This window comes from Dendropsophus ebraccatus, chromosome 1, assembly GCF_027789765.1.
Source record: "Dendropsophus ebraccatus isolate aDenEbr1 chromosome 1, aDenEbr1.pat, whole genome shotgun sequence".
Taxonomy (NCBI): Eukaryota; Metazoa; Chordata; class Amphibia; order Anura; family Hylidae; genus Dendropsophus; species Dendropsophus ebraccatus.
The window spans coordinates 54,795,202-54,819,776 of NC_091454.1; the positions used below are offsets into that span (position 1 = coordinate 54,795,202).

Consider the following 24,575-nt stretch of genomic DNA (forward strand, 5'->3'; position numbering starts at 1 on the left):
AACATGTCAGAAGTGCATTTCAGTCGGGGTACAGCTGCTGAGAACGCCCGCTGATAGCTACAATGAAGGGGCAAGCATGTGCAGGTGTGTGCACTCTGACCCTTCATCTCCGCTGCAGGGAAGTGAATTCCATAGACTGCTCCTATTAGTCCCTTTGTTCTAGCTATCGGTGGGGTTCTCAGCAGCCGGACCCCGACCAATAGGTACTTCTGACAAGTTATTACACTTTAAGTAATAGTCCTAGAGGTACTAAATAATACCAATATATAAGGGACCCATATTATCACTTTACATATCACCACCTTACTGTTACTGACAAATTCAGTATACCAAGACTAATATTGGCAATACTACCAGTATACCATTGACAAATATTACCACCTCACCCTGACCACTACCATACTGGGGAATGCTAGTGTTTACTAAACTGGCCATGTCAGGAGAGGCCATGGGTCCTCTAGTATCTCCTAATGTGGTGGTATGATAATACAATGTTATATTGTCTTCTGTTTTCATATTTGCATGTGTGTTCTGTCAATTGTTTATATTACTACGGTAGGTATCTTTTTGACTATTTCAACTTATGCAAGTCAGCTGTTACTATCTGAAAGACTAACTTACGTTCATCTATGTGAACCTCCAAATGAATATGTATTATGTGGTGTTCACGCTGCTTGAGTTATGTATTTTATAATGTTTGTGCTGACATTAAAATATATTGCAAGCTGTGTAAAGCAACAATTTTCAATAACCCAAAAAATGACCTGCAAAATCAAAGGGACTCTGTATCAGGACAATAGAGCGACCTGGCCATTGTGAAGTACGCAGTGCAGTCATTTCTGAGATTACTCCTCTTGTGCTGCTCTTTGGTCATTGTGAACACTTTTGCCAAAATGTTTCTTTATTTGCTTAATTTTTGGTGGTGGGTGACGCAAGGTGCAGTTTTGCTTTGCGGCTTGTCTGGCTATTAAGTCCTTTATTATAGATCAATCTTTTGGTTTCCAATGAACCGCTTCCAAATTTATTAAACTGGAAATTGGCACAGACAACCAAATTGTGTGATGTGGGATATAGAGCTTTAAGTGCTTCATGCTGGAAAACACCTGCACACTGTCATTGCTTGAAAATACCCATTTCATTAAAAATGACTTGCTTATGCCTAAGCTTGCTTAGCTGCTGTCTGAGAGAGCTGCACAATGTATTTAGCTGTAGCACACTGCTCTCTAGCATGGCGCTCTAAAGTGATAAAGCTGCTGCATTTGCGCTGAAAGCTTGCTGACCTGTCACAATGACTTTTCACACACAAGAAAATCCACCCACATTTATAACCTATATATACATATTCTATAGAAGAGACAACTAGATTGCATATCTATCAGGCTATTTATGCTGCCCTATCTGATGGTATCCTATCATATCGTTGGAGATGCTGAGCACTGTAATGTATAGGTTTATATGAGAGGAGTTTCTGAGTAATTTCTAATTAGAATCCTAGGAGATACAGTGAGAGTCCTGATAAGCCCACCGACCCACACAGACTGGCGGACAGCATCTTCTTCACCACATTAATACAGGCAATGCCGTTAATCATTGTATGTGGGTAAGAGTCCTGCCAGGATCTGCAGTCCTGCAGGAGGTGGTGTATTCTTTCCAGTCTGACACAGTGCTTTCTGCTGCCACATCTGTCTGTGACAGGAACTGTCCAGAGCATTATGAAATGCCCATAGAGCAGGAAACACACTGTAAAGAATACTCTTCTTCTTGCAGGACTTACAGTAGCTGATAAGTACTGGAAGACTTTAGCTTTTAAAAATAGAAGTTAGAATAATACTGCTAAAATTTTCTGCTACCAGTTCATTTGAAAACATTTTTTCCACAGAGTACCCCTTTTAAATTGTGTATTTGTTATAAAGAACAGGGATGTCCAACCTTTCTGGGCCACATTGGAGGAAAAACAATGATCTGTGGCCACACATTAGAAACCTTATTTGATGTGTTGTAAAGCCTTATGCAGCAACTGTATTGGCCTTAAGCTTTGCTACCGATAGATTCAGCAAAGTGCTTTGCAGAGTGATTTAACTCTATGGCTACATAGTTACGATTGATAGACCATTCTTGCTAAGAGCCATATAGGGTTAAAGTGAATCTGTCACCAAAACAATGCTTACTAATCTATTGACATCATGTAATACAGCAGGAAGAATTGAGCAGATTGATATATATTTTTGTTGTAAAAGATTTAGTATAACTTGTAACATGTTGATTGAAAGCCCTTCTCAATCTGTCGTAAGGAGTCCAGTGGGCGGTGTCACTCAATGAACTGGAGACTTTACCATAGAAACATCAGGAATTTCAATCAATATATTACAAGTTATACTAAGTCATTTCCCATAAAGATATATATCAGTCTGCTCAGCTCCTTCTGGTCTATAACATGATGCTTAAAGGGGTAGTGCGGCGCTAATCATTTATTCACAAAATAACACATTACAAAGTTATACAACTTTGTAATGTATGTTATGTATGTAAATGACCCCCTTCCCCGTGCTCCCCCTACCCACGCTAGACCCAGAAGTGTTGGTGCATTATACTTACCGCATTCGTGTCGACCCCCGTCCGCAATCTTGTGACAATGACGTTGACTATGCCACATCATCAGCTGCTCAGCCGCGATTGGCTGAGCATAACTGTGCTCAGCCAATCGCGGCTGAGCAGCTGGTGACGCGGCATAGGGGGGCCGGCATGAGAAAGACGGAGCGTAGGAGAAGCCCGGACAGGTAATGTATGCTGCGCTTCTCAAATCGTCGGTCACCCGCCGCACACTGCTATTCCACTGTAGTGATGCGCGGTGGGGGACCGATGATTTTAGGTCTGACCCTACATAAACGATCAGCCGATGACCCGATCATCGGCTGATTGTTTTCTCTATTACACCGAGCAATAATCGGCCGAATTGGCCAATTATCGCTCTTGTGGAATAGGCTCCATATACTGCCTACAGAGGATTGATCTGCAATCAGATATAGTTGTGGTGGAGCTGTGGTCTAAGGGTAAGCCACTTGTCTAAAGACCAACAACAGGTATTCCCCCCTGGGTTAGATTCCCCTGATGGAAATTAAATGTATTTATTTATTTTCCTGTTTTTCTCATTATTGTATCACTCTAGAAGTGCAAAGACTTCCCAGGTCCTAATTATTTATTTATTTATGCAATGATGAGAAAATATATAAATAACTACATTTCATTCCTATTAGGGGAATCAAACTCAGGAAAAAAAACTGTCATGGGTCTCTAGACAGGTCATTTACCTCTTTACCACAGCTCCAACACAAGTATATCTGATTACAGATTAGTCCTCTGTAGACAACACTCATAAACACTGGCCAACAGGTAAACGAGCAGGAGGGCAGGCAGCAGAAATTATTCATGAGGAAGAGGAAGGAGAAAGCAGTGGTGAGGTGTGCAAGAGCAGGAGACTCGAGCCTCTGCATAATCCACTCCACTGACAAATTACAAAGGGATTGCCAGCTACAGCACACTGTCAGCACCTCAGGTAGGGCTCCAGGTGCTGACCGATTCTATTCAAATAAATTACACAACAAAGGTCTAAGCTGCATCTATAGGTAACATAGCATAAGGCCTATAATAACAATAAATGCAAATAAAGTCTGGTGTGGAGAAGCCGAGTAGACCACCATCTGGCATGGGTCCCAGTGCTGTGTCTCAGTTCTCTCTTAAACCCTGCAGTCTGTCACAATCATTATAGTTGTTTGTATTAAGGAAGCCTGGTGGGATTTTATGGGGACTCTGGTTCGGGCAGCATAAATACCCAGGTAGAATTCCCTTAAAAGAGTTTAGACTAATGGGCCCTGTTTATAGCACTGTATCAAGAAGAAATCCCTCTTTGCTTGCAGTGTGCAATCCCCTAGCCTTTAGACCTTAAAGTACATGAAATAAAGATAAATGTTATGTCCCCGTGTATAAAGTGGGTGTATAAGTACAATTGTGGTTACATACAAGATTGTAACAATACTGTAGATATAATAGGAGAGAACCCTTACAATCTGTTACAATTCAGCTAAATGTATTATGGGTGTCGTCCATCCTCTAGCACTCCCGCTGATCAGCAAAATGAGTCATACAGGAAGGTGTACCTGTGCCAACTATTATGCTATTACCGGATGCCCCAATTAATTGAATACAGGCCAAGCTGACCTATCATGTAGGCAAGCTGCTTTGCTCCTGAAAGCATTCACTTTGATGCAACACGTATTACAGACTATTTAAGTGCTGGGATAGCCCTTTAGTTTTGAAGGTGTCAAACAAACACATACTGTTATATCACATAAAGCAATATATACATACATTTTCTCTCTATATACTCATAGTAATGCCATGACTTCCATATTCTTGCGGTGCATTTTCCACCCATGTTTAAGATGTGTAATCTCACAAATTTGGTATTCCGTGCCCTCACTGGATCAGAATAATCTCTTTTTATTGGCTGGACTTTTACGCAAAGTACAATTGTATTTTGTGTGTAGGATTCAAATCAAATGGTTATGATAATTTTTCTTTCTGAATTTGGGTTAAAGTTATTATCTGTTGCAGCGTCCCTTTGACTCCAATCTCAAAACGGATGGAAATAGGCTTGCAACATATCTTAACTATGTAAGTACCTTATTACATGTCCTGTGGGCTCTTCAGGTCTGCAGTTTATTCTCATATTTAATTTTATAGAAAGAGGAACCTGATGTTTTCAAGCGTTTAGGCACTGGCAATCGTGTGGCTACCTTTTTGAACTACGTAAGTATGGCAGCTCCAATAAAATCGGGATATTGTAGACAGCAAAATAGGTTGGCTGCCAAAGTCTTCAGTCAAGCAGTGGAACTGTTTTATACCATAATAACCTATTGCTCTATTTTATTGGGAAGATTCTAATCCTTGGCACAAAATATATGGCGCTTACCAATGAAGATGTATTCTGAATTTACCCCTTAACTCTGCAGCCACTTTTGGCTTTATGGACCAAGCTCTTATTTAGATTTTTAGATATTTAGATTTTAAATCTAAAGGAAAAGAAAAGCATATGAATATACAGTTGCACATCCAAAAATCTTTATTAAACACTGTGTATACAATATAAAGACAGAAGCATTTAGGAAGGAGACAGGCCTCCTAAATCACTACCACAATGTTAAAAACATTTAAAATGCCCAGTTCAGATCCTGCATCCAAGCAAGGAAATCTTATAAACCAACCTGACCACAAAAAAAAAAAAATTACACAACATTGGATATCATAAATATCCTTGTCCATAGCATAAAATGTGAACTGTAATACTGCGCTATACCAATATATTGTTTGTAGATTACCATGTGCGGCGGGTTGGGGGGATGTGAAACACCCTGCACAATCCTCTGTTCTCAGCTTCTTCAGCAGTGTAACTGGCATTCTTGGCACTGAGTGTTGTCTTATATACAGTGTTAAATTACGTAGAGACAAGCCACAGATTATATTTTTATACCTTGTGTGCCGTGGTGGAGGAGTTCCGTGTTCATCTGCCAGCACCATGCTGGCGTCCCAGGCGCATACACAAGGGCATCAGAGGCCATGTGTAGCCCTTCATGCCGGGCACTAGGGACACCAAGACTGTGCTGGCAGATAAACACAGAACTCCTCCACCTTGGCACACAAGGTATGAAAATTTAATCTGTGGGTTGTCTCTATGTAATTTAACACTGTATATAAGACCATACTCATTGACTGCCATTTACACTCCTGAGGAAGCCAGGAACACATGGGGTGTTCTACTATCCCCTCCCAACCCGCTGCCTGTGCTGCTTTATATATTGGTATACCGCATTATTACTGCTCACATTATGCTGTGGACAAGGAGATGTATTATGATTTTTTTTTTTTGGGGGGGGGGGGGGGGGTGTCAGGTTGGTTTATTGGGTATCCTTGGGTCACTTGGCTGCTTTATATATTGGTATACCGCATTATTACTGCTCACATTATGCTGTGGACAAGGAGATGTATTATGATTTTTTTGGGGGGGGGGGGGGGAGGCGTGTCAGGTTGGTTTATTGGGTATCCTTGGGTCACTTGGCAGGTTTCGAACTGGACATTTTAATTGCTTTAAACATTGTGGTAGTCACTTAGGAGGCTTGTCTCCTAAGTGACTACCACAGAAGACTGCTTCTATCTTTGTGATGTACAGAATGTGTTTGGTAACGATTTTTGGATGTGCAACTGTATATGCATATTCTTTTCCTTGTATTGTGTATATTTATATATGCACTCTTTGCACTCTGGGACTCAGGTGGTGCCAGCTTTTTACATTGCTTAAGTATTGTTAAAATCTGACTAGTCCCATTTTATTATGTGCTATTAATTTTGTGAAACTTAACTTATCCAAATGATTCTGAGATTGATCTCTCATTGCAAAACATACTTCATGTTAGTAGTAAGTTTTGGTGATATATTACAAATTTTTGAGAATTTGCGTTTCTTTAAGGGAACCCATCATCTTCCTGAGAGAGTGTGACTTGGCCCCAGTACCTTAAACTGCTGGGAACAGTGTGCTAAGCTTTGCGTCAGAGAGCTGTGCCCGGCAGTTGTAAGGTAGTGGCTCAGGGAGGTGATTGGTTCCCTTTTAAGGTTTTAATTTCTCTGCATGTAAGTTAGCGACACAACACAAATCAGATAATAACTCAATATGTTTATTTTATATTGCCATCATTTGGTAAAGGTCTTTTTACTTTTTAGGATGTTATTTTTTTTTTCAAATTTCACATATAGTGACAGCAGTGACAATTGAGTATAGTGACAAGAGCGAAGATCACAAACACGAACAGCGGCGACAATTAGGTACACTGAGTGAAGATTAGGTACAGAAGTAGACCAGGAATGAATACTGGGTACAGTAACTGAACTATAGGTACAGTAATGGAGCATAGGGGAGACTATTAGGTACAGCAACAGCGAACAGAGGTGAGTAATAGAGTCAATAAATAGTGGACATACTTTACTGTGCTGGCAATGCTGTTCTCTCCTAGCTCTGAACTCCTCCCACACACAACATATGACAACATATGCCCCTTCTGTCATCCTTATTGCGATTTGTAGGCATTACAGAGATTTCTTCTGTAAAAATTATGGATCAGCATAAATTACGGACAGTACCATAGACTTCTATGGGATAGCCTGTCCCACAATTACTGTCCATACTAGAGCTTGTCAGTTTGAGGCAGCACTTTTGCGGATTACAGATTCATAAAACTACAGACAGTGTGAACTGCTGAGTTGAAATCAGTAGGCCCTACATTTGTCCATAATTGTGGATCTGTAATTACGGACAAACTTCTGAAGTGTGTCAATGTAGCCTTACTGTTCAATCTCCGCTTACTTTGTCAGAATGTTTAGTTAATACAGCAGTGGTAGCAAGCAGATGTCCACTTATACATTTCCGGATAGGATAACGGAATAATCCAGAGTACTTTGAGCTGTTCTTTCCAGTTCCAAAATTGTTTTACATGGAATATGAGTAGTTACTAAAACTAGCATGTCAGGCCCTATTTAAGTTTATGATCATATAAAACATAAAAAATTGCGCTAGCTCCATTCACTTGATTTCTGTACTCGAAGCTTGAAATAAAACCTTGTTGGTTGAAATGTTGCTTGTCTCTGTATGCCATGATGGAATAAAGCACTTTATATGTGCACCTTATAAAAGCCTTGGATGCTGTTACCTACTGTGCACTTTATGACTACATGGTTCTATTTCGACAGTAGGACTAGTAACTTTGTTTCATCCATTTAGTACTTTTTGTTGTTTGTTTAGTACATATAGTTGTGTGAACAAGGCTGTAGGACAGATCAAGGCGTGCTTTGAATTTTTCACTTTTGTGCTGTCACCCAAAACATCTCTGACTATAGTGCTGAAGAACAAAGGTCCCAGCTTTATTAGTGCATGCATATAGTCTTTCAAAGCGCTCATGCAACTACAGTTGTATGCAATGTGCTAAATGCAACTGCTTTATTATGTCACCAGATCTGTCATTGTTGATATGGGTGACAAAAATAGAAAAAACTAATCTTGCATTCACATTGAAATACTTTTCTAGTGTATTGGTGGAGTCTTGTGTACCAAAGTGGGGTTGTCCCTTACACGGTGGTGTGAACCATTCTTACGTAGATACTAATTGACTGATGTACTGTTTGTCAACTTTCATGATGAGGCAACCACTTTCATTCGCTGCGTGTTCTTAGCCACAGTCATGATCTCAACACAGCACATTAGGAAATGTGAACATTTCCTTTGTTCTAAGAACAATGAAAGCAGTATTTATTGGTTGGAAAGGCTTTCTGAGTCTTTGTTGCTTTAGAGCTGCGGTTGTGTAGTTTACCACTTAGAATGTGGTTTAATTTCTTTTAATTTTGTTTTATTTGTATAAAATAATTCAATGTACAGTCTTCATTTCTATGGCATCAGCATCAGCGAATAAGTATACACTAGCAAGACAATTTATTTGGGATTTTCCAGAAATATTGATAGATGTGCACCTATGTGGAAGGGTCCTCCGACCCAAATGAAGGGACAACACCTGACCACCACAAACAGGCAGAGAATACAAATGGAGAGGTAGTAGTACATATGCACAGCTTTGTCTATACACTTCTACAGAAACAGCACAGAGGGAGCATGGACCACAGTTTAGCCACATGTATAACACTGATGTAAACATAGGGGGAAAAAAGCAAATATATTGTAAAACTGCTTGCGGTCACAACTCCTGTTGATTTCTTTAGTTTTTTTTTGTCACAGCGCACAGTGCAGAGTTGGCATGTAGTGTAGAGGAAACTTCTCTGAACCCAAAAGCTCAGCAATTTACTCCTGCTTCTGGAAAAGGTGGAGGCAGCCTGAGGACTGCCTGGAAAACATGGATACAGCCTATGGCTGTCTTAACCATTAGCTAACTAGAATGCTCCACTGATTAGATACGGCTGGTGGATAGGCCATAAGTAAGAAAAAAAAAAGTCCTGGTAAACTCTTTAACTTGAATTACTATAACAAAACAAATAGTTGTTTATATTATTCATTATTCATCAATGGGGTTATCTGGATAAAAAATATTACGTATGTAGTTGCAAATGTGTATAAAACAATAAAGAAGCTATACTCACCTGTCTGTGTTCCCTAAGGGACTTCCCATGGGTCTCTGGTGTCCTGCCAAGACGATCCCGACTCCACTTTTGAGACTGACTTGTCTCGGGTGTGACAGCCCGCTCAGCTGTTCACTGGCTGCGGTGCCAGAAGAGACTGGGGGAGCGCAGAGAGGTAAGGGCCCTATTCCACCGGACGATTATCGTTCAGATTATCGTTAAATCGTTCGAATCTAAACAATAATCGTTCGGTTGAAATGCAGTTAACGACCGTACGAGAAATCGTTGATCGCTTTATAAGACCTGGACCTATTTTTATCGTTGCTTGTTCGCAAATCAATCGCATTGAATAAGACATCGTTCTGTCGTGCGCAATAGATACGAACGCAATAGCGAAGAAAAAACTCACAATTACGATCATAAGTAACAATTATCGTTCCATTAAAATGAGTGAATGTTTTCAGGTCTTTCGCAATAGCGGTCGTTTGAGATCGTTAATCGTTAACGATTATGCGAACGATAATCGTCTGGTGGAAAAGGGCCCTTAGTATAGCTTCTTTTGTTTTTGTTTTTAATATACGTTTGCAACAACATAGAAACTGGGGTTTTTTTCTAACCCCTTTAAGTGGGGGAAAACCCCTTTAGGGTGCGTTCACACCTACAGGATCTGCAGCAGATTTGATGCTGTGTTCAGTTATTTAAATGAAATCTGCTGCAGAAAATCAGCTGCAGATCCTGTAGGTGTGAATGCACCATTAAGGTGTAGAAGAAATCAAAGCATTGTTTTGATGCAGTGTCAACTTCAAAGTCATCTTAAGGCTGTGCAAGGGTCTGTACTTTGTTCACTTGAATGGGGAAAAGAAAACTGAATCCCACCGACATAGCCATACGACATCACTTTATGAAATAGGAAACCACTTTGAGAATGAATTCTAAGAAATTTCATTGACAAACATATGAAACCTCAATGCTTTAGGGAAACAAATGCCTAATGGTTTATATTAGCATATAATGCCTTTATCAGAGAATTCCGTGGTTAGAAAACGGTGAAGATGAAAGGGAAATATGGTTGTCACTTTGTAGTAACAAGAAATGGTTATGAGAGTGTGAGAAATGGCTGGTAATTGTAGTATAATATAAATGTGTGTGTGTGTGTGTGTGTGAACCCTTAGTTTTAATAAACCTTAAATCTCCATCAATTATTTTTTGTTGCTGAAGATTTGCATTCTGTTAAATGGGTATTCTGGAGGCAAATAAAAAAAATTTAATATATATATTTATATATAATTTGCCAATACGTTGCACACCTGCTGAAGATTCTTAAAAACTAAAGCAATAAGTAGCTGAGATGAGGGAGAAGCCCTGATTTACTATTCCAAGTAAAGACCCTCTGGAGGCTCACAGATTACGAGTACACAGCTGAAGCGTTTTCTCTCTGCACATATGGGTAGCTACACAGGCTCATAAATGTACTTGTTTTAGATCTTTATTTTGCGATAATTCAAGCACAGAAAACACCCTCATAAGGATTAATGTCTAGCATACATCATTCACGTCTTCAGGCATAAAATTCTCCAATCCCATACTAGAGATGGGGTATTTTAGAAGCCACCATCTATCCTCTTGTACTTCACAGCTTTCTTTACCATGTGCACGTTTTACTTGTTTTTGCAGCCTGCACTGGTATGATGGAAAAAAACAAATTGATGTTGGCCAGGAAATGTATTATAGTTGTTCTCTATATGAATAAAAAAATATTGGTTAACCACAAATATACAGGAAATTGAGACATGCACAATACATGTAAGTAAGCACAGCAAAAGTGAGGTATTTCTCTATAATTCTCTTAGAAAGGGGATTCTCAACATCTTGACAGGATAAAACATAGAAGAAGAAAATATAAACCTTGTAGAAAGCAGTAGCCTTGGCCGGTTGGTGTGGTTTCCCCATCTGAACAGAGTTCTTGGAAAATGTGTTAGCCCCCCTACACATTTGCTAATGAGCTGTACTAGCTACTGACCACATAGTAACTTGTCTAGCTATGGCCTTTTGGTTGCCATGTTAGCTATTTGTGTGTGTATTTTTTGTTTGGATGTGTTTTTCAGTACTCTGGAAATAAAAGTGGATGTTGTACCCATATGGGCCAAATGAACATCCGAGAAGGGGGTCCCCGATTTATCACCACTGTCTCTTAGCCAACACAAATTGCCACTACAAAGTACTTTTTCTATTCTTGTGAGCTCTGTGTAATCCTGGATTTACTTTACAGTAAGCACTGCCCACCTCCAGCTTCCCCCAGCAATAACAGCTCCAGATGAGTCATCCTTTTTAACTGATTTTGATTTATTATTCTTTAATCAGAAACTAAGAATATAGGGACAGAGTGAATAATTAATTTTTCCATTTTTTTGCCATCAGTATTTTTTAGTAAGGCTTCTTAAAGGGGTTTACCATGATAAAAGGTTGTAAAATACCACATATGTATGAGTCGTTTTTTACTTAATCACTGCTGTTCCTATCAGGGGCGGATTAACTTTATCATAGACCCCAGGCTGTTCACCAAGCTTGGGCCGCCCACCCCACTGTAACTATAACAGCACTAGCATGGTGTTCATAGTACGGGACAGATAATGTCATGTTTGCCATGTACCTGTGAAGCTTTATGAAGAATGATCATCAGGCAGCAATGTGCTCGCTTTTCATTTTCTAATTTACTATTTTACCTTTTTGAATTTTCTGGCTAAATAACCTACCAGAGGCGCCATTGTCTCCGCTTCCTGCTGTTTGTACCTGTGAATTAGGTGGCAGAGCTCCATCTCTAGTTTGAGCCCCAGTGTAAAGTAATTCTGTGGCACAAGGCTCAATTCACAACATTATTCTAGACCTCAAACAGACCCCTGAATACAGACACTGGACCGCAAAATTAATTCAGATCAGAAGTTACACCAAAACACTCCCCCATACACACACTGCTCCCAATACCCTGCTCTCTTGTGTCCCTACCCTTACCCTGGTCATCCTGTATCCTCCTGCCCCCACCTAAGACTGGTCACCCTGTACCCCTCTCTGCACTGATTGCCCTCCCTGTCTCTCTTCTACATACCTGTAGCTTTAGTATTCCTCCTCCATAGTGCTGACTTTAAAGGACCTGTGGTGACATAGTCAAATGTTAAGGTCCTTCAGTATCTACTCAGTATCACTGAATTGTCTCCTGGCTGCAGTTTTGCCCTGATTTGTGCAAAATCGCAGTAAAATTATTATTTATTTTTTTTCAAATCATGGTAGAACTGTAGCCAGGAGACAATACTTCAGCAGCCCTGTGCTACTGGTTCCTATGATACAGTGCTCATATTTTCCCACAATCCTCTTTGCTTGGAGGCTCAGTGGAGACCAACTGCCAGTACTTTCTGGAGATAGCAGTTGAACTGAGCATGCTTGGCTTATCAAAAATGATATAAAAAATGTGCAAGCACAACTGAGATTGTTAGATCTAGAGCTATCATACAGCAATGCTTGTACATTTGACATATGTCTAATTTCTCATTAAGTTTAGACTTACTTTTCTAAATAGGACAAAAGGGAAACTGATTTTTATAATTTTTTCATGCCTATACCACAACATGAAATTCAAATATACTGTGCCCCCCTCTTCAACTAACAACTGTGGTTGCATGGATCACATGTAAAATATTGTGCAGCAATACTAACCTGCAATATTTCATATTGTGCCACTCCAACTAGAGAAGACACATACTCACAAAGCTTCATTCCATTGCCATAGATTTATTCCTCGTATATAGTGCAGGACATGCTCACAGGCTGGTGGATCAACATCCCACAGTCCAAACCATCCGACCTCACTCATGCGCGAGGACGTAGTGGGCAGGAATGCCTTATGTGTCTTCCTTAGTCCACATCGTAACCCTTAATGTACCAGGTTACAATTAGATACATATTCTGACATACAGTATATTATAAACTTGCATAGTATAGACTATGATTTGCACAGGAGGAGAATAACAACAACAACAACAACATTTCTCTTCACAATTAAATACAGTTAAGCATAAACACTTACAAAAATGCTTTGAAGCTGCACACTTCATTCAGCCTATTAGGACTAAGTGTGTCCAGGTTGGTGATCCAGAATATTTCTTTGCAGAGCAATTGCTTGTGATTCTCCTTACTGCCACCATACACCTCAAGTTGTTCGAACACCTGCCACCTCAAATCACACACATTGTGCCGGCTCTTGTAAAATGTTGCTCTACTAACGTCTGTCCAAACTCCTTTCCTTCGTTCACAATTCTTGTCTCGCTATACTTTAATTGCTGACTTTAAATGTCCACACCGGCGGGTTGGTTTGGATTGTGGGTTGTTGATACACCAGCCTGTGAGCATGTCCTGTACTATGTAATGTAATGGAATGAAGCTTCGTGAATATGTGTCCTCTCTAGTTGGAGTGGCACATTATCAAATTTTGTAAGATACAAGGTATTGTCGTACAATATGGTATAATAATTTTTCTGGCCAAACTCTTTGCTATAAAGACTCTTGCTAAAACAGACCTGGTGGAGTCCGTTCATGTGAAGTGCGGTGTTGGTTGTTTATCAAACTACTGAGGGACACATGCTCCTGGTTCATCAGGAGGTGGTCTGTCTCCCCCATAAGCAGCCTCACAGGCTCCTTTGTTATAATGAACTGTGTTTTATGCTGAAACTTTGCAGCATTTCAGAGAAGACATAGGACGGAGTATATAAATGGCTGTGTTCATTAAACTGTCACAGATTTTGGGGCAATTGCTTTGATTGCTTAGAAATGTGCAACTTTTTGTCTCTACGAATCACAACAAGACATAAGCTCAGAAGGGGCACATGATAAATCCTATTCATTTTTCCTTGTGAAATTGTTATATGTGTGCTTCAAAACCTCATCCACATGTATCGTGCTGCTATTCACACTGCCAATCCCCAACAAATGCTGCACCTATTAAACTGTGAATGTACAATAGTCCCTTAGCACACAGTGGCCCTGGTTTAGAATATTTTCAAACATAGTTTACCCGATGGAGCATTGTAACTTAAAATCCATAGCCAACATATAATACTACTGCGAGTTCTGATTTCTGCATTACCTATCTGGATGAATCCACCAGAGTGGGCCTTCCACTGAAGTGCATGCAGTGAAGGGCTGTCTAGTAGCGCCTCTTTACAGTACAGTATTAGATGTGCTGTACTGCTCTATACCTGTGCCAAGATGACATACTCCTGTGGACACCAGGTGAGTGCGGCTCCATTTCATTTTGCTGCTATGCTCTTTGATTATTTTCTGTTTGGTTATAGGAAATAAGCTCCATTGTAGTCTACATGTAATCAGACAGACTGATCACTAAGCCAGGAAGTAAAGTACGCTGACACCTATACTGAACTCAGCTATAAGTAATGATCAGAAGGGGTCTAATGTCAAAAATTTATTTAAATGACAGTTTTTGGCAGAAACCTTATGTTTCAGTAGTGTTTTTGGCAGTCATTCATAAAAACATCAGAGATCTTTGTGGTCTAGAAAAATCTGTGTCAAAGGGATATGGAGGCCAGTGTTCAATAACATGAAGAAAAGCAGTTGTTTTGAATATGTGTGCTATTTTGAATGTATGTAAATTGCTTGGGGCTTACTGTACTTTGCAGAAATTTGTAGACGTTTTATAGAAGTTTTACACATCTTTAGACTTTCTAGTCTTAGGGTATGTTCACACTGAGTAAAATCGGCGAAATTCTGCAGCGGAGCCCCGCCTGCCCCGGTGTCCCACGGTGTCTCTATGGGAGGGTTCGCGCGCCTCTGCTCCCACTGCTCTCCGCGCAAAGAATTGACATGTCAATTCTTTGAGTCTGTTTAAAGCAGCACTATCAGCAGGTTCTTCCAAGAGAACATGCTGATATGCCGCAGTAGCCATTAGTATAACCCCTCTCCTCCCCCGCATTGTTTCTAAAATCACTAAAGGCTCTTATGCAAATTACTAGCATAAGAGCATTTAGGGCATTGCTCGGGGTCGGAGAGCATCACCGCACCCCGCCCTGCCCACTATGCATAGTGGGCTATAGAGCGTATAGAGTCTATAGACACTGCCGCTGCACAGGGAAACAGTCCTGCCAGAGACTGGCTGCCTCCTGTGCATTCGTGAATCCCCCGGTCCGCCGCCGATCCTCCCAGAGGTTCCTCAAGACATACATATAAAGTCTATCTTATACTCACGACCTGAGGGACCTCCAGGAGGTTTGGCGGCGGACTGGGGGATTCACGAATGCGCTGGAAGCAGCCTGTCTCTGGCGGGACTGCTTCCCTGCGCAGCGGCAGTGTCTATACGCTCTCTAACCCACTATGCAGTTATAAATATGCATAGTGGGCAGAACGGGAGAGGGCGGGCTGGGCGAGGCGCAGCGATGCTCTCCGGCCCCGAGCAACACCCTAAATGCTCTTATGCTATTAATTTGCATAAGAGCATTAAGCGATTTTACAAACAATGCGGGGGAGGAGAGGGGTTAAACTAATGGCTATGTACTACAGAGATACACTGCTACTGCGGCATATTAGCAGGTTCTCTGCTGCTTTAAGGTATCTACTTTATAGTAAATAATAAAAAAAAAATATGCTATTGTGTGCCATCTGTTTGGATCTGTTTTTCCATTAATTTACATAAAAAAGATCAAAACTTTTTTTCATGTATGTAAACAACATTTTTGTGTACGTTAAAAGTGCAAAAGCGCAGTGTGAACCCAGCCTTATTCTCACATTTCTTCCTCAGATGAGTGATGTACAAGCTGGAGGTGCCACAGTGTTCCCTGATTTTGGAGCAGCAATCTATCCAAGGAAGGTAAGTTATCCACAAAAGGCTACTCAAAGGATATTACTAAAACTAATAGTAAATTATTAGCTCGATGCAGCATAGGCTATCATTGTCGAATAACAGAGGAGATCTTGTGTTTGCTTGTTTAGCTGATACTGCATGCATTGGTTTTCAGCCATCTTAGTGATAATATCACTCCCTTTCCATATAAGTTCTCAGCACCATTCTGAAAGACTCTATCTGCAGGTTTATGCTGATCTAAGGGTATAATACTAGGGACAGAGAAGCTGAACAGAATGATGTATCATTTACATTGTTTTGTGCAGCTGATGCAGAGAGATCCTCCTAAACAACAAGGACAATAAGTAGTCCTCTCCATTATGTGCAGGAGCCCAGTGGTCCTTACTATTCATGAGAAGCAGAAGACTCCGCCCACCAGTTTTAATTGGCAGTTATTTATTCTTGCTGTGTATAGACAACTGTCAATCAGCATCTGAAGCGCGGGGGGAGGGGTGTGGCAATAATCCTATTCTCCTGCATATTAGGAAAACAGCTGAACCGAATGATGTAAGTAATACACCGATTTGTTCATCATTTTTGTCACTAGTTTATGGGGCGAGGCCTAAGCCTCTAGGTCTGCCCATTCCGATGATGCTGCAGGGCTTAGGCGCCGACATCACTGAGGGGCAGAGCCAATGGCACTGATGTAGGTGGGGATATGGGGGGATGACTGTTGTAAAGTCTCGCCCATACAACACTGTCCACCAACAATAATATGCATTTTTGATGGGAGAAATCTTTATATGGTAAGATGAAATGTCCAGAATATAAGCTTAAAAATGTTGCAGAAAACGCCTTACATAGAAAGGAGGTGACAATATCACTTTAACGCACACTCATTTTCACACAGACTCCTAATGCCGCCCACATTTCTGATAGCAAATTCTGAAAAATCTGGTGATGTAATCTTGCAGTTCACAGGAGGTTAGCTTTCTCTGGACAGAGCACTTCCTGTTACTCATCAAGCTCTGTAATTTTCTAGTGCTGGTCACATGGTCCCCAGGTGGAGTTTTTGTTGTTTGCAATCCCCTTTACTAAGACTGACGTAAAGGAGAAGTCTGGTGATTTATAAAATCTGTGAGGGGGGAAATTGATAACAAGTACGGATTTACCTCTTCCCTTGCTGGCGGTGAGTGGCAGGACCATTCTCGGGACTCCCACCGAGCTCCAGGATATCTGTTGCTGACATACCACGACTTGCTGATGGACTGGCCGCTCAGCCGTTCATTGACTGGGACGGGATGTCGCTCCGGTCACTGATTGGCTGATCGGCCAGTCAATCAGCTGGGACAGGCATTTTCCCCAGATTTGTGATGTCATTACAACTTGAGAGGAAAATGCCTTCCGGTAGGAGTCCAGAGGCCAGCCCTGCCACTCACCGTGGGCACTGGGAGTGGTAAGTCCCTACTTGCAGTTAATTTCCCCTCTGCCCCTGCCAGCTGCCTGATTTTATAAATCGACAGACATCTCCTTTAAGTCAGTCATCTGAAATATGTTGTACATTATTTTTTTCTTCATGCCAAACAACTTCCTATATTTTGTAAGGGTAGGTATAGGTAAAAGTTAACTTGGATCCTGGCTAGTTATTTCTTCAGATGCTGTGATCAATCGTAACAATGGCACCTAAATAGTTTAGAGGAAGGGGACTGCAATTTGCCATTTATGCACATTAACAAGTCTTCCCACCAATGACACTGTCTAATGAATATTCATCCAGCTGAAGAACTAATTCATTAGGCCACATCCTCGGTTGATCAGCTGTTGAAGTGTACCTCAACAATTTTGTTAGCAATGCAACCTCTAATATTTACATGTACAGTGGTACCTTGGTTCTTATTTGGAACTTAATTGGTTCCGGAAGGCTGTTTAAGAACCGAGCAGTTTGAGAACCGAGCAGTGTTTTCCCATTGGAAATAATGTAAATGTGTTTAATTGGTTCCAGCACCCACCAATAATTACCTACAATACTCATTTATAACATTGAAAAGTGCCCAGTTTATTCCCTACAGTACAGAACAGCCCTATACCTTACAGGACATTATACACAAGAAACATTTTAAAAACTCCTCACTCATCCTTTACTGTATAGAGCCCACCATCCCAGCACTGTAACAGATGGGATATGTTGGTGCACTGACTGTAATACTACTGTACTGTATATGCACTCCAGCAATCTTATACAATACTGTATGTGAAGCCTCACCAGGTACAACCCACCATCCACCCTTGCAAAAACGCTCAGATACCGAGTACTGGCAGCCCGAAAAGTGTTTGAGAACCGAGCAAGAGTTAGAGAACCAAAGCAAACTTTTCTTGATAATACAGTTTGAGATTCAAGCAGTTTGAGAACCGAGGTACCAATGTATTTGTACTTGCAATTTCCATACAATTTGTAGCACCACACAGCAGTACCTCACACTTTCATTACTTATAGAATGGCAGGCTGTCATATCATAAGCTTGGCTTAGTGTTTGTATCTTGATCTTTCAAAGCCCTCCAATGTGTGTGTGCTAGTTTCTATCGGAATATTATGTTTGAGAAACACTATGATAAAGCATTTATCATCCTCCTCTTGTCTTTGCAGGGCACTGCAGTCTTCTGGTACAATCTTTTCAGAAGTGGAGAGGGAGACTATAGAACAAGGCATGCAGCCTGTCCAGTATTAGTAGGCAGTAAATGGGGTAAGTTAAACTGCGCTTCTACTTTGATGTTCATGTATCTACACAATAATATAGCTTGCTTATTTAGTAAGATTAAAGGGGTATTCCTAGAAACATGTTGTTGGTTGACTGGGTTCTATATGTAAAATCAACAATTTCTCCAAATACAATGCGTTTTCTAAAATCTACCAGTCTGCACTTTAGCTGTTTAAGCTGTTTACCTAAACTGACTGCATGGCTTGGCTGTGTGACAGCTGCATCTGAGCATGTGCAGAATGTCATCAAGCAGACCCACAAGTAAAATAATTTGTATTCTAAAAAAGGACATGCATATTTAGTTTGCCCATAGTGTGCTCCCAGTGACTGAACCGAGAAAAGGATACATTTTTCCATTGCCTGGTCCTGGGCTTTTGGCAAATAGGTTGGCTTGTGGCCCTTCAGCACAAGGCAATGTTATAAGTCCATGTTTTATAGATTCATAATACAGTGCCCATGATCTGCTATGGGGTAGTACTGTACAGAGGTATACAAAACAAAAAAAATGGTGCTTGCTCTACCACATCCCACATTATGGAAGAACCTTACACCACTACCCAGCATGCTGTTGAACTTTCTGTAATGCATTAACCATTTCCATTGTAGTTTTATGACTCTTAAATGGTTATTTCAAAAAATGCTTATTTACCAGTATGTAGTGGATAGCACCTAGCAAAAAGTGTCCAAAAAAGGACAACCAGTGATGCGACAACAGGGTCACAGATGGCCAAATCAAAGTTTTTTTTTTGTTCCATATAAACGCCATGTAGGAATGCAGCCTAAAATATATCACTAGGGCTGCAATCTTGGTGGTATTCCTGTGAAAACAAACTATAAAACAATGGTTTACGTGCCTTCTACATATGGTCATAATGTGTTTCTATCTAATTCATCCTTTGCATTTTCCTTTTTTTTTTTAGTTTCAAATAAATGGTTTCACGAAAGAGGACAAGAATTTCTAAGGCCTTGTGGATTAACAGAAGTTGACTGACATGCAGTAGTTCCAGTAGTTCCAGCTAGAACTTTTTCCAATTTCTCTAAATCACTCCTGGTATCCAGTGTGGTGAACCCATGAAGATTTGGGAAATCTAAAGCCATATAACTAGTTCCACTGAACCTAAATTGGATATGACAAAGATAGGTTTATAAGGAAGAGGGTACAAAACACAGAAGTGTAGATAGACGTTCCTTCCCCAGGGGCTCAGATTAATTTTGCCACCCTTTTCACCTGTGCACATTAACTGTATTTACTGCCTGCCAACTGCAATGCAGTTACAGATGCATTATAACAAGGAGGTTTAAAGTGATATTGCCACCACCCTTTACTCTTATATGTGGTTCTCCACACCATTCGTAAACTTAGATGCTATACCTGTAAAAAACTTATCTGTGTCTTCTTACTGCTTCCATTTCATCAGTGAACTGTGTCACCTAGGCATGGGAGAGATTGTCCACATGCAGCAAAGCCCCGCCTAGGTGAAATGAAGCGATTTTAGAGCAGAAAGAAGTTTTATACAAGTATATATTAAATGTGCAGCATCTAAGCTTGTGAATGGTGCGGAGAACTGCACATAGAGTAAAGGGTGGTGACAACATTATTTTAAGTAACTGGTTAAGCTTTTTCATTAGAGAGGGTGCAGAGACTACTGCCTGGACTGTGGTTGGACATATCCGAAGAAGCACAACACATGTAAAGGTTCAGTTCGGCTGTAGCATCAAGTCCTGGCTAAACATATCATTTAGTTCTAAGTAGAAGTAATCCTATTTATTTTTCTTATCTTGGGTGTGCAGGTTTGTGTTTTAGGGTGCATACCATTTTACCACTCCCTGATATGAAGCTGATGGCCTACAGAGATTAAGTATTGCTACCTAGGTTTAGGGTTTTTTAAGAACATAAGATGTGATAGAAGCTTAGATAACAAGAAAAAAAATATTTCACCAGAACTTCATGGAGACCACAGATTCTATGATTAGACAACCTTGTACAATAATGTTGGTGGTTATCAGGAGAAGTGCATCGTGAGCCGTGGTGTCACAACTATATGTCAGATACAGCTGTACAAAGATTCCTTTTTTGTACATTTTCTTGTGGGTCAAGCAAAGTTTGGTTGAGCTATTAAAGTCTATTTTTGTGATATGAAAATAATAAAACTATGATATGGAAATGTTTCTCAAGTATATAGTGGAACCTACTTCATTAATTTATTTGGCTCATTGGTCAACTCCGCTCTTTGATATGGTTGGTCAGTCCCCCCACTCCTTGTATGTACAGATGAAACAAGTGGGTGGCCCTTTCATGGCCCGCTGTGCGGAAATTGCTTTAAAAAACTTCACTCCAGTGGGCTGAGATTTCCCATACTGCTCATAGGAAAGACACAACATTGTCTAATAAAAGAAAGATGAACTGTGGTAATGAGAAAATAGCTAGAAACTCCAACGGGTATGTAATTGAAAAAATTTTTGCATTATGCTGCAGCGTAGTTGAAACTTTAAGTTTTTGTTTTGTCCTGAGAGTAAGAGCCTGATTAAATAAAAGACATGCGCAATAAACTAAAGGCCCTATTACACTGAAAAATTATCAGCCTTACTTTGCCGATTACCGACTGATAATCATTCAGTGTAATAGCACATGTTGAAAGACAGCGATCAGCCGACATGCACAGTGTCGGCTGATCATGGTCTTTTAGTATGTTAAAAGATATGGTCTGCAGCCTGTCGCTCCACGTAGCAGAAGATTGCCGCTAACTTCAGTGGGCCGCCTGAACAATCTAAGGATTGTTCGGACAGCCCCTCCCACTGCTCCCTGCTTGCGGTCTGTGCCAGGGCTATCGAGTCGGTAAGCCGCAGCTCCGACTCCTGTATTTTATCAGGACCGACTCCGACTTCTGCTCCTTCATAAATGGCCAGTCAGATACCAGGGGAGTTATTTATCACACTGGCTCAGCAGCTTCTCCCTTATGTCCTACATGATCCTGGTGCAGTGGATGCAACCAGTCTCCAGCCTCCATGTCCTGAACTACTCACAACTAGATGGAGCAGGTGGTCTTTTCTGCTGACAATCTTCTGTGTTTCTAACTAATATTCACTGTACACACAGAAACATTGCTAACACTGCCAGATACCTGTAATATAGAGGTCATCCATAGTGATATAGAGGGGTCACTGTGGGTGTGGGGGCACGCCATAAAACACACAGCCTGCTGCAGCCATAGAGCACGAACACACACAGCCTGCTGCAGCCATAGCATACACACACACACACATCTGCAGCCATAGCACACTGAAGAAAAACACCACATTGAGGTAACTGCTGCACTTATGTCTTCTCCTCCTCCTAGGGGGGTGGCGGGGGTGCGGCAGCACGCAGAGGGGGGCGCGGCCTCTGCGTGCGCTGCATTTATCATTTTTTCCATTGAAAAGTTATACTGAAACCTACGCCAGCTCTGAACTGGCATAGGTTTCAAAATTTTACCACGGACGGGCTCCATGCGATCAGGATTTATGTAGAGGCAGTGCACCACTACATAAATCTGCTTGAGCTCCGGAGCAGTAGGGACATTTGTAAGCCCAGCGTAAAAAAACGCCGGATTTCATTAATGTCCCCCATAGTGTTTCCCTTCTCAGTGGATTATAACACACATTTAAACGCTAACACTCAGAGCTGACACTCAAATCAGAGCTGTCACTGCTGGCCATACAGAAAAAGCCACCCCACCTGGACATGTACGAATAACCAAAAAAAATGGCAGAGCTATGAGAACAAATGTTCCAAAATCGTAGTTACTAAAACAGGTCAGAAACCCAAACAGGTCATCTTTTAAAGGAAACCAAGGCTAAAAAAAAATAAGGCAAAGGACAGGCAATAATTGTACACAGTCCATGTTTGGATACAGTAACAGAAAAGTGTAGGTTTACCTACTGCCAAAGTGTACTAAAACCATCTTAAAAATCTAAGGTTCTGTTCAGATCTGCATTGTGGTTTTTCATAATAGACAACACAGTGCACTGTCAGGATCGTCACCTGACAGACCCTGGTGACCTGGTAATGGTGGTAATATTTTAGAATGAAGTAAGTAGTGAAAGTATCCGGCACTCCCAGAAAAAATTGTCGGTTAAAAATCCAATACTTTATTCCATATCAAAAAATGCAGAAGACCTGTGATCCCATGTGGAGCTTTTTGTACATTTTTGATATGGAATAAAGTATTGGATTTTTAACCTACAATTTTTCTGGGAGTGCCGGATACTTTCACTACTTACATTATTCTTGGATACAGTAATTAGTCACCACCCAGCATCTCGTATACCCTTCTTTATATACACTCAGGCCACAAGAAGCTCTCAGAGGTGAGCTGACCATATATTTCACTTTTTTGCAGATGTTGGTAAAATTTTACTGTGAGGTGCACTGGTAGCCATGTAAAAAATGATGGTTCACGTCCACCAAAATGGAACAGGGATCGAGGGAGCAGTCCGTGAAGGAGCCATCTGCTTTCAGTGCCCAGGAAAAAGTGCTGTCAGTGTGGCAAGCTCACTGATTGGTGGCATGCGCAGACTTTGGCCGCCGTGCCAGTGGTCCTTAGTTCCAGCTTGTAGACTATAGAGATTCCTCCCTCCCCAAGATGTCAGATTTACTATCATGGGTCATAAGTCAGTGCTCTTTAAAATGTATATTTGATGTGTTGTACAGTGAGGTTGGCTATATTAGACATCTCATGTATGTTGTAAACCTTTTGGGATAACTGAAACACAGGTTGATAAATTGTTACATGTAGAAAGATCCATTTTCCCGTATTTGACGCCACTTAATGTTTTGTGGTATAAAATAGCACTTTAATTTTAAAGAGACCATATCATCATTACCCTTAGAAAATGAGTATCTGTGAAGCAAACTTTCCACATTACAATAACTAACACATTAAAGCACATTCCAAGAATCAACATAATTCATTTTACACTGTCCTGTCTTATTTGAAGACTTTTCATAAATGAGACAAAAAGCCAATAACAACATCCTGCAATATGACATGTTGGTAATTCCAACTTTACGTTTAGGCTTTATCCATCTGTCTGCCCATTATTCTGCCAATATTTTTCCTTCTTGTGTAGAGACACCTGCATCCCCTCCAAAGGTTCCTATCACCTTATCTTGACTTTGCTTTATAGAAATCCCGCCAGCTATAGATTAGACTGGTCCCTGAGTGTTTATTTCCTGGAAGAGGCTGAATCACCACAGTGCTCCTATAGTGGGACTCTGCCCTGGACCTCAACCCAGTGTTTGATTATTACTAGAAAGACACCAAACCCAAAAATAATGTACATTGTAAACTATGCTGTAAACTGTTATTTACTTTGATTCCTCTGTTGCCATGTATATAGCATTTACAGTACTTTATAGTCTGATAGAACACTGTGCAGGAGTAATAGAACGATATGTAAAAAGCATAATGTTCATGTCTAAGAAATACACTATGCCATATGACTATACAGTACCTGACCATCACACTTATATTCAATTGTTAGACAAACCATTTCAAAGCCATGGGCTTCAATATGGAGTTGGAACCCTTTTTGTGGTTTTAACGACATCTACTTTAGGAAAGTTTTTTCACTACATTTTTAGTGCATTTTTGAAATGTTCTCATTTTAAGCCATGGGTCTCCAAACTGCGGCCCTCCAGCTATTGTAAAACCACAATTCCCATCATGCCCGGTAGGGAGGGGGGGCAGCTGCCACCGGCGCAGAGACCATGGGGGGCGCCATCACAGGGAGCAGAGAGAGAAGGATCACAGTGGATGAGGCAGCCTGGA

The 24,575-nt window shown here is 40.8% G+C and overlaps 1 protein-coding gene across 5 annotated transcripts in view; it reads left to right on the top strand.

Annotated features, from left to right (window-relative positions):
- P4HA2 (prolyl 4-hydroxylase subunit alpha 2) overlaps positions 1-20,943 on the top strand; it is a 75,105-nt gene extending 54,162 nt beyond the window's left edge. For 3 of the 5 annotated variants that reach the window (XM_069971014.1, XM_069971003.1, XM_069970992.1), the window contains 4 exons: positions 4,741-4,806; positions 15,968-16,036; positions 18,654-18,750; positions 19,686-20,943. In XM_069971014.1, the coding sequence (XP_069827115.1) occupies positions 4,741-4,806; positions 15,968-16,036; positions 18,654-18,750; positions 19,686-19,756 (303 nt within the window). In that variant the 3' untranslated portion in view covers positions 19,757-20,943. Of the gene's footprint in view, positions 1-4,611; positions 4,672-4,740; positions 4,807-15,967; positions 16,037-18,653; positions 18,751-19,685 lie in introns of all 5 variants that reach the window. The other 2 variants (XM_069971032.1, XM_069971023.1) reach the window with 2 other exon arrangements.
- Positions 20,944-24,575: the final 3,632 nt, after the last annotated feature.